The following is an 11,337-nucleotide window of genomic DNA, read 5'->3' on the forward strand; positions in this document are numbered from 1 at the left end:
CCGTCTCGAACCCTGAATTCAGCATTGAGTATGGTGCTTGCACGGCTGGCAGAAACTGCAGCGCTGTATCCCTGCGTCGCTATCTCCTCGTTTCCCAGCGCGCGCTGCAGACTCTAGCCGCAGGGCGATTTGCTGAATAAGCAGTGTTACCCTCCGTGCAACAAATCTCTCGCGTTTGAGTCCCCGTAGCCGATCCCCGTGTGATGGAAATCCTTCCTCCAGGTTCCGGAGCACCCCACTATTGCTGGAAATTCCTAACAAGATAGCCTTTAGCCGTCCTGATTCGTCATACTCCCACACAGTGACGCGGCACACTGGGGCAATGCACTCCCCTCGCCACCATCTTCCTGTCTCCCCTAATATGGTCTTTACAATAAAAGATACTAAGTTCATTTTGTACTCTTATGACAAAAAATAAATCTTGAATCCTTCTTCCCACCAAATATAAAAACCAAATAGATCAATTGTAAATTTAAACACCAATGCTAAAACAATAAAGCTTCCCAAGTTAGCATAGGAAGATATCTTTATTGCCTTGGGATAGAGAAAGATTTCTCATCAGATCACAAAAGCCCTAACCATATAGAAAAGATTGATGCATTTGACCACATTAAAATCAAGATCAATTGTGAAGCTGGGTGTGGTGGGTGTGGTCCCAGCTACTCAGGAGGCTGAGGTGAGAGGGTCACTTGAACTGAGGAGTTTGAGAACAGCCTGGGAAATATGGTAAGACCCCCATCTCAAAAGAAAATAAAAATGAAAAAGAACAATTGTGAACAGGTGCTGTGGCACACGTCTGTAATCCCAGCAGCTTGGGAGGCTGAGATAGGAGAATCACATGTTCAAAGCCAGCCTCAGCAAAAAAACGAGGTGCTAGGCAACTCAGTGAGACTCAATCTCTAAATAAAATACAAAATAGGGCTGGGGATATGGCTCAGTGGTTAAGTGCCCCTGAGTTCAATTCCTGGTACCAAAAAAAAAAATTTGGGGGGGAAATCCATCAAAGCATTCTACCCCACCAAAGGAGGCAGTGACCACTCACTTCAGAGAGATATCTGTCATATGAAGAGGAAACAGCTCAGCATGATTTCCTGGGTGATGCCAGCTCCTGGTCACCCTTCGGTAGACCCAACTTCCTCATAAGCACCCCAATCAAAAGAGCCACTGAACAACTCTTATGAATCACTCTGATATCCATAGACGACCCAGGGTGGACCGCTCACATGATACCAATCTATTTAAAATTTCTGGTGAAGGCACGTGAAATTTCTTTGTTTCCATGGTCTAGGGCTGCCTATAAAAGAGAAGGGGACAGCTCAGATCCTGGAGAGCAGTCCCAGTAGAGAGTCCCCATCCCAGCTCTGGGAGCCTCCTCTGCAAGTCTAGCGTCATGAAGGTCCTTGTGGTTGCCCTGTTTGTCCTCCTCTGCACCTCGACCCTCTGTGCAGAAGGTGAGTCTGTTGTCCATCTTCTTTTAACGGGTGCTCCCTGACCAGAAGTCAGACCACACTATCCAAGTGCTGTGGCTCAAGGACTCCCTGTGAAACTAGAGAACATGGAAGGGCTTCAAAATAACACAGTTGTTTTCTTCAAGAGGGTCCAAAAGTGATCTATTGATCTGGGCTGGAGGATAGAAGTTGGAAGAGGTTTTACCCCATTTTTAGAAGAGATCATTGAAGTGTAACTTATTGGCTTTTTAGCATAACCTAGAATCAAGGTCTATTTAGTTCCTGTTGGTCCTGGTAAGTCTTAGAATTACCTCAGTGGTCCCCAAGAGTTTAACCCCTTAGATAACTTACAGGACCTGCCTACTTTTCTCAGCTACTTTATGATTTCATAGATTAGGAAAATAAATTTCATCCAGGCCATGGTGGGTGCACACCTATAATCCATCTTGGTACCTGAGGCAGGAGGATCGAGAATTCAAAGCCAGCCTCAGTAACTTAGGGAGGCCCTAAGAACTCAGCAAGATCTTAAAAAGGGCTGGGGGTGTGGCTCAGGGATTATTAAACCCCTCTGAATTCAATCCCTGGTAATTTTCCCAAAGAGAGTTAGGAGAAGGGAATAGACTATTTAGAGAATCTCAGGAGAAGGGAATAGACTGGAGAATCCAGTTTCCTGTAGAGAAAGATAAAGAACAAAATGAAGAGACCAAAACCAAAGACTAAAGAAATCAATAAGAAACAAAGAAACACAAAGCCAAATTATTTCTAGTTTCCTTTTCCCCTAAGCCTCAACTCTGCGCAATGCACTCACTCAACTTCTTCCTGACCCTCTGCAGCTTGTCTGTTCTCAGTAACTCCTTATCCCCTCAGATAGGAGCCAGGAACCGTCCTCCTGCTGCTTTGCCTACATCTCCCGAAAGATCCCCCGCAAACTCGTGGTTTTCTATTATGAGACCAGCAGCGCATGCTCCTCGCCGAGTATCGTGTAAGTACCAGTCCTCCTGCCCAGCCCCACCCGGGGTGACACAGGACAGTGAGGGTGGGGGCTGCCTGCAGGAGTGGACCTAGGAACAGAAGGAGCCCACTGGGGGCTAGTGTGCATGCAGGACACAGAGGGGGGCTGCTGGGCTGTTTGTTGACATGGGCTGGGACCTGCAGGGAGGCAAGGAAGACCTTCCCAGAAATGGAGGGGAAAAAAAAGAGAGAAGGAGACAGCAGAAAGAAATTCCATGCATCACTCAGGGAAGACTAGGGGGCCCCTGATATTTGGGGGATTATTTCTTGATATAAAGTATACCAGCCTCAATCTGCAAGTGGGAATGAAGAGGAAGGAGCCCCAAGTGATCAGGAATGTCCTCACTCAGTCTCTGATACTTCTCCTCTCTCCATAGCTTTGTCACCAAAAAAGGCCATCACGTCTGTGCCCATCCCAATGAAGCCTGGGTCCAGGAATACATCAGGGACTTGGAGTGATCCAGCAAGAAACATTGAGAGGTGTGGGGAGATGGGGATCCAGGGGACTGTCCCTGCAACCCCCCAAAGTCTTCTCTCCTATGGGTCCCTTCACCCTCCACTAACCATACTCGGAAACCTTTCTTAATTTTACTTGAGTTAATTAAATTAGATACTGTAAATCATTTGACCTTCTGGATGTTTCCTCTGAGAAATCATATGGCACCCTCTTTTCCTAGCCCTCTTCCCTGTCACTCATATAGTGGTTGATTTGTACTTAGGGGGATTGTGAAAGATTGTGTCCTTCTCTAAGGCCTTACTGGACCAAATCCATCCATAGATACTTACTGAGTTTTTGTGAAACCTTTATTGTTAAAAAAAAAAAAAGTCAGAATAATAAAAAATTCTTTTTATTTTTCTGAAGTAAACCTTGGGCTTCTGTCTATTCTTTTGTTTTTGTCTTCCTGACAAATCATGTTCATTGGCCGGAAGGAATGACGGCACCCAAGTAGGAAAGGAAAGCAAGAGAAAGAGGACGAGTGTCATTCCTGTGACACTCGGCTGTCTGCTGGTGACACGTTCCTCATCGGGCAAAGACAAAGAAAAATATTAAAAACAAATGCAAACCTCCACGTACCAGGGAAATCACCACTTGAATGCATACCCAAGCCAGGCATTCTGTCAAGCACATTTATGTATTTTAATAACTTAAGGGTCCTTGAGAACAAAGGCTAACAGTTTTTAAGGACTCTTCGGAACCATGACCTATACTGAGATTTATACACATTGTCTACTCCAGTGACCCTCATTGACATGAAGGAACAGATTCAGAGACTTTAAGAAGCATGTCCAAGACCAGATTGCTGTTAACGTTGATCAGAGCAAGGCCCACATTCACAATCAGCCCCTAGGAGAATGTCTCTCCATGTGCCTCTGTTCCACATGAAACAGGTTTAGCAGGAATGCACGGCTCCCCAGTCAGAGACAGCCTGCTCCAGGCAAAATGTTACCTCCCGGCACATCACATAATTCAGAGAAAAATCCAAAATCTTTCTACCCAGACTTGATCTCTAATTGCCTTCTCAGCTGACTGCTGAGAAAGCAACAGACTTGAGATGTCAAGTCAGAAAGAGAAATGGAGAGGCCATCCTGAGCCCAGAAATTTCCCTCCTGGCTATCTCCTTAATCATTTTGCCTTTCTGAAGAGCTTCCAAATCTGAAGAGGCCAGCTGGTCTCTGCCAACCCTGGTGTTGATCAAGGAGGAAACACAAGTTTCCTTTTGGAAACTTCTTTGAGTTCCCTTTGGCTATGTGATGAGCAGTGTTGAGATTTAAACCTGGGTACAGTTGGGGCCTTATTTTCCTCCTTAATCATGGTCTTCGTGCCCCACAAGAATTAGCCTAGCATGTCCTCATGCCTGGAGGACTTTGGGAGATCGGGATATAGTCCTTTTCCCACACTCTTATCCCTCGGACCCACGTCTCTCAAGGTGCTGTTCCACCTGGAATAGATTTAACCTGACATTCTCTGTTCCATGATGTGGCTCCAGCTCACCAGCTCACTCTCTTGGGTGGGCAATGGCAAGACGGGTCATATCCCTCTACCTATTGTCACATCTTCACTTTTCTCTTGCTTATCACACTAAGTGTCAGGGTGCAGGCCAGTCCTCTCTGCTTGCCATCTCATTCATTCCCCTTCCTCCTGTCCAGCCACACTCTGGACCCATCAACAAAGGCACCCAGGTGATGCAATGCTTCTCCTGGAGATGATCTCTGGTGTGGTCGTTTTAGCATAAGAACCAGCTTTCTGCAGCAAAATAAATCCCATGCAACACGTTAAGTTGCATATACAAATTAAGGAAACCAGAGCAGTAAAAATTGCCCAAAACTGGAAAATAAATGAGTAACTTATTCATCAAATTAACTTCGGAACTTTGAGATTTAAATGAGAAATTCACATCTACTTCCCCAATTTTAGAAAGAGTATACACAACTTAGATGAACTGATTTTTTTTTATATATCAAAACAAATGAATAAGAAAATAATAAAGAAATATGCTACAGTTTGTATAAATGTCCCTGAAAGGCTCATGTGCAAAAGACTTGGTCCCCAACCCATGACACTATTGGGAAGTGGTGGAACCTTTAAGAAATGGGACCTTAGTGGGAAATCTCCAGGTTGTTGGAGGTGAGCCCTGGAAGGGGATAGTAGGGCTCTGTCTCCACAGCCTTTTTCTTTTTTCTTTCCAGTAATAAAAAAGCAATTTTTCCTTGCCACGGTCTCTTTGTCATGATGTGCTTTTCCACAGCATGATTTTTGCCCCCAAAGCAATAGGGCCAATCAATCACAAAATGAAACTTCTAAAACCATGAGATAAAAATAAACCTTTTCTCTTCATAAGTTGATTATCTCAGATGTTTATTACAGTGGCAGAAAGTGCATTCACACAACATCCAGGAGTATATTATATTAAATGCTATAATTTCATCTCTGAATGAAATTTAAAATTTCTATTTCCCATTATCCTTCCTTACTATTATTAGAATTGACAATAAATGTCCACCCAGAGGAGGTCTTGGTGGTATTGAATCCAACAGATCGGCAGGGGTGTTGGGGTTCAAGTGAAGAGTAAACTCCATGCCAATTGCTCCAGTAGGCAGGCAGGTCAGAGCTCCACACATCAGGACCGTCCAGTTTACCTCTTCTGCCTTCTTTTTTATTTTTATTATTTTTTATTTATATATGACAGTGGAATGCATTACAATTCTTATTACAAATATAGCACGATTTTTCATATCTCTGTTTGTATAAAAAGTATATTCACAACAATTCATGTCCTCATACATGTACTTTGGATAAGAATGTCCATCACATTCCACCATCATTTCTAACCCCCTACCCCCTCCCATCCTCTCCCACCCCTCTGCCCTATCTAGAGTTCATCTATGCCTCCCATGTTCCCCCTCCCTACCCCACTATGAATCAGCCTCTTTATACCAGAGAAAATATTCGGCATTTGGTTTTGGGGGGATTGTCCAATTTCACTTAGCATTATCTTCTCCAATTCCATCCATTTACCTGCAAATACCTTCTTGCTATTTATTTATTTTTTTTTGTAGATAGACTTCTTACAGATTTATTTCTGTTATAGATAGATATATGCATATATACTTTTTTAATACAATCTATATTCCCTTCCCCACCAAACTCCAAAAGGAGATATAAATCTTTCCAGGATTGCCATTGGGCTTCCCAAGATGGTCAGAGCCAAGAAAGAACCATTTCTCAACATCTCAACAGCTGTCCTTCTTAGGCTCTAGAATCATTGAAGCAGCAGCATTTCCAGGATCCAAGGGGAAGATGGGGGAAAGGAAACTGTAGTGTGCTGGGACTCTAGAATGAAAGTGTCCAGTCACTCCCAGAATGGCAGGGACTATATTCTTATGGTAAGAATTCTGGTAGGGCCCTCACTTTTCAGATGCTAGCCAATAGGCACGGGTAGGGAGTAGGAATCAGGTATTTGACATGCAGGGAAAGGGTGGTAGAAGGAACACCCGTGGCTTATGCTGGAGACTGAGCAACCTTCAGGACTACCCACCTACTCAATGACAGAAGTAATAAACAGGGACAGATGCTGAATTATTGAAGAAATAGAGAGGAGAGCATGACAGGGAGAAGGAACAATAGAACACATGGGAAATTCAAGTAGAGCAAAAAGTACCAATAAAAACATGACCTGTACTGGCCTCTTCCCTAGAAAAGATGTAATCTATGCTTTGGGGTGCAGGAGGTGAAAGGTCATGAACTAGGATTATCAGCTGGCCAGGGGCACAGGAAGGCTCTCTGAGTATTCCTAAGGGGCAGGTAGACAGGCAGCTGGGGCCCCATATCCCCAGGAAAGAAATAATGAATCCCTTCAGTTTGACTTGGACCAAATCTTGGCACTCCCTCGGAGCCCCTTCCCTTTTGAGGCCTTCTTGCTGGGCTGGCACTGGTTGGTGCCTGGAGCTGGGTCCCTCAGTTCAGTCAGGTGTTGCTTGGGGTCCTGAGATGTGGCTGCAGCAGCTGCTGCTGTTGTAACTTTAATGGTTTTTTTTAAGGTTGACAACCTCACTTTCAATCTGCTGCTTTAGGCCCAGCTGCTGCTCCTTGTGCTGGTTGGCATGGCTCACTTGCTCCTCCATACCTGACAGCACAACCTCACAGCCCACACACCACTCCTGCATGGTTCGGGCAATGGCACTAAGGTCTTGGAGCTGGATGTCCCGTCCAATGCTGTAGTCAACCTCTAGATGCTGATTGCGTTGATCCAGTGAGCCGCGAAGCACATCAGCATATACAGCCTCAATCACCAGGTCTTCTAGCTGCCACAAGGGCTTCTAGCAACACTGCATATGGGATGCACTTTAGCAGCCAGGGTGACAACTGAGAGGTGTTAAAGTTTATTCTTCTGAGCTTCAGTGAGTGGAGGAAGATTCCTGGCTTCAGCTAAGTAGTCGGCATATGTTCCATAAGCAAACACTGTGAGCAGCCGGAATGTGGAAGCAAAGTCACTTTCAACCAGCTCTCTAACACTGGGCATATCCAGCAGTTCCCCAAACACGTAGACACCAGGGGTCTCCAGCACCTAGTGGATGAGTGTGGCCAGCGCTGCCCCCTTGGCCGACTTGGCCAGGAGCAGAAATTGCTCCTGGTTCTGCCCTGTCACCTTCACCTCCGCCCTCATAGCTGTACTGAGCTGTGGGAACCTGGGCTCAGGTTGTCTGGAGCTGGAAGGTTCGTCCAGCTGTGGGGTCACCTCCGGCAGCTGTTCCGAGCTTTTCCTGCCACCCGCCCCTTCAGGGTCGCTCTAGCCCTTGCTATTTATTTCTTTATGTTGAAAGGGTAAAGTCTCTAAGCTACAAAGCCTGAGTTAAAATGTAAAGGACCAGGCATTGTTAAGTTTCTAAGCTACACTAAAAGCCTGAAATTCCTGTAGCTGTTAGGACAATTCCCGGGACTGCCCATTAGATAATCCCCCCTGACCACTTAGTTGTTTAACAGCTAAGACCCAGTGCAGTTCAGCACGTAGGCACCTCAGGGCCTAAACCAATCAGTTTGAATGTATCCCCCTCCTTAGGACTGACCTATCACTCCAGCCTGACCTGTTCCCGCCAATGAATGTACTAATCATGTTTGAGAATTGTTGTTTGATTTTCCTGCGCCTCATGATGATTTGCTCTGATGTATGCAAAGCCCCCGCCCTCCCCAAAAAGTGTACTTAAGTACTGCTCAACCCCTGCTCGGGGCTCTGGGCCGCTCTCCCTTCTTGAGTGAGCACGGAGCCCCAGCGCGCTGGATCCTCAATAAACCCCCTTTTGCTGTTGCATGAGTCGGTCTCTTGGTTGTCTCTTCCTCCGACATTCGCCGGACCCTTACATTTGGTGCGTTGGCCTGGAATCCCACAGCGCCGGACAAGGAGACCCCAACGGGCTCCTCTAGGGGTAAGTAAGGCGCCTTTTCCCTTTTTCTTGCGATCGCTCAGCTCAGTTTGGTTTCGGTTTTCGGTTTAAGGGTTGGCAGAGTGGCTGCCGGTGGAGAGCGTGAGCTTCCCCCGGCGGTGGTGGACAGACGTGTCCTGAAGCCACAGGCCACGTCCCCAAGGGACGCCTTGGAGGACTCGGGAAACGGAGGGATGGAGGTGCCCTCATCAGGTGGAGGGATGGAGGTGCCCTCATCAGGTGTGATTCAGTGACTCTGCTGCCAACCCATCAGGTTCTGCCGGCTACTTAGTTTTGTTCATTGTCTCGTATTGAGTTTACTGTCTGCCTTTAAGGTACTCGTGTTAAACGTTTACTGTTTGTCCTTGTCTGTGTCGTGTTTGTATTGTCCCTGTCCCTGTTTGAGTAACTCCCATTATGGGACAAAGCCATTCCACGCCTCTGTCCCTGAAGCCTCTCCTGGTCCCTGCCCCCACTCCGACCCCTTTCCCCACGATCCTATCACTCAAACCTTCTGCTCCTCTCCCTCTTCCCTCCATTCTCCCTGAGTCACAAGAACAAACGGGAGCTGCATGGTGGAACCCAAACTCCCCAGACAGTAACTAATCTCCCAATCTGGGGTCGTCAGTCTGAAGGGAAGACCCCAGTTGGCTTGGGACCAGCACACACTTTCGTGTTTTTTTTTTGACAATCTGAAAAGGGAATCTATGTCTTTGTGTGTCTTTGTGTGTTTTTTTGTCTGTGTCTCTGTTAAGTGTGATGGCATTGTTTTACTTTGGACCAATGCAGAGTCCCAAATTCCAATCTGCCTTAAATGTGTGGAAATAACTTTAGCTAAATTTTAGCCTAAATTGTTCCTAATATGTGTGCGCACTTGTGTTATGTGTTGTATGTCTGTATGTCTGTATGTGTATGTCCATATATCATGCAGTGATATGACCATTGACAGATGAAGAGCGCTCATGAAAAATGTAAAAAAAATGGATCCAAATATCTTTGATTCACGTGATTCAAATGGTTCAATTTAAATTGGATAAACAGATAAAGGTAAAGATGTCTTTAAAATTAAGCTTATAAGTTTTTCTAGGTGTTCAAAAAAGGCCCTAATAAAATGTTAAATCTGCTTAAGTTCAAAAATTTACAAGTATTGTTTCAAACTGTGAACAGAAGGAGGTTAACAGACGGAAAAGAGAAACTAGAAAGTTCTAGATATGGATTTAATAGAGGGAAAATGTGTTTCTGGATAAGAGGGTCTATGTAATTAAGTAATTAAGAGGGTTTAAGTAAGTGATAAAGAAGGTCTGTGTAAGTTGGTTATAAGTGTAAGTTTTTGAGCAAGTAATCTTAAAGAAATTAAACAGCTGGTTAAACAAATGCTGTTGTTTTAGAGAATTGTGCTATGTTATTTCTTTAAAAGCTAAACTTGGTTAATATAAAATCATCAATGTAATTATGGTGCTATTAATATGTTCATATCTTCCAGGTATACAAGTCTGTAAGGTAGAAGCTTCAAAAGAGCATTGTATCAAGCTGGTGTTCTAAAGTGGTATGGTAATCTTAGGCTTAAAAGAAAAACATGTTGGAGATTTATTTATATCATTTGTGTTCTATAATTGGACTTGTTATCAATAAGATATATAAAGTTCTATGTTACTTTTTACACTGAGATACAATTTAAATGTATTTTTAAGTTAATGAGAGCCTAATCTGTGTGAAGTTTTTATTGTAAAACACAAAAATACTTTGCTACTTTTCTACAAAAGGTTAAAAGCTTTCAGCCTTTCTTTAATTCATGTTTTAGATGTGATATTATGTTGTGTTACCCAATATTCATGTGAACTTGAGCAACAATTTATGTAGGCTTTGTAAAATGATGTCTAAAAAGCTAAGATCAGCTTCAGAACTATAGTATTTAAGATGTATGAAGAGCCCCGCCTTACTTGAGATAAGGCTCTATGTCCCATCTCACTACATGTGAGAATGACTATGAAAGAAGTAGACCAAATTTCAGTACATTTAAAGTTGTGTCCAAAAGTTGGTTTTTGTCAAGATTACTAGGATCTCAAACAGGGGATATAATGTATAACTCCACCAAAATTCAAGGTAGCTATTATATGAACTAAATATGTTTTTACTCTTGATAATTTTATTTTGTAGTTTTCTTATAAATGGTCTAAAGATTGTTTTGCAGAGGTACTGCTTTAAGAACTCACAACCTGGGTTAACTTAAGATAAGGAGTTATCACCTACAGGATAGAGAGATAGACATTAAAGCCCAGTGCTCTTAATATAAGGCTGTTAACTTATTTGCTGGATGTTTAAGATTAAGTTTTAAAATTAAAGTTAAATTAAAAGGGCCAAGAAAACCAATATTTGGCTCTTGCCCTCTGAGTCAGTCTGAATCAGGGAATAGGGGACTTCTCCAAAGAGCTTTGCAACTCTAGGCCACATAACCTCCCGATCAGAGAGATTAATGAGACCAGTGGAGGACAGAAAGCCAATCAGTGCATTTGCTGTGAATAGGAGGGTGCTTCCGAGGGAAGCCACATGGTCAAGCAAGGCCTGGACCCATCCTAGCGCAAATGGCACTAGCAGAACTGAGAAGCTGCTGTAAGTTCCCCGAGGACTCCCAGGGAAACTCAGCTGACTGTTAACAATAGATAGGAACAAAAGTCAGTTTGACTTGCTTCATCTTAAACACTTAGCAAAGACAGTCAAAGCCAAAACACAGCTGTTCCTGGGCATTTTAAATGATAATAATAGTTAAATGTAACCTCCAAAAATAAGTAAACTGGAGGCTACAAAAGAGATTCTCAGACAGGAATGCCTGATAACTATCAAAGGGAACTGCCAGAGTAATTTTTAGTTTAAGGCCTTAATTTCTAACCAACACAGGTTGGCTTAATGTTTGCTAGTATGGTTATCCAGCCCTAAGTAACAGAATTAAAGATTTCTCCAT

The 11,337-nt window shown here is 43.8% G+C and overlaps 1 protein-coding gene and 1 pseudogene across 1 annotated transcript; one reads left to right on the forward strand and one right to left on the reverse strand.

Annotated features, from left to right (window-relative positions):
* Window positions 1-1,293: 1,293 nt before the first annotated feature.
* On the forward strand, window positions 1,294-3,294 carry LOC124101516 (C-C motif chemokine 3-like). The gene is made up of 3 exons (XM_046457527.2): window positions 1,294-1,451; window positions 2,316-2,430; window positions 2,837-3,294. Exons 1-3 carry the CDS (start codon window positions 1,391-1,393, stop codon window positions 2,916-2,918), a joined length of 258 nt encoding a protein of 85 aa, XP_046313483.1. The 5' UTR covers window positions 1,294-1,390; the 3' UTR covers window positions 2,919-3,294.
* Window positions 3,295-6,349: 3,055 nt separating this feature from the next.
* Window positions 6,350-7,675, reverse strand: LOC124101517 (COP9 signalosome complex subunit 7a-like; annotated as a pseudogene).
* Between the last annotated feature and the right edge of the window lie 3,662 nt (window positions 7,676-11,337).

This window comes from Marmota monax, unplaced genomic scaffold (assembly GCF_021218885.2).
Source record: "Marmota monax isolate L192 unplaced genomic scaffold, Marmota_monax_Labrador192_F-V1.1 WCK01_AAM20220418_F8-fsc00417, whole genome shotgun sequence".
Taxonomy (NCBI): domain Eukaryota; kingdom Metazoa; phylum Chordata; class Mammalia; order Rodentia; family Sciuridae; genus Marmota; species Marmota monax.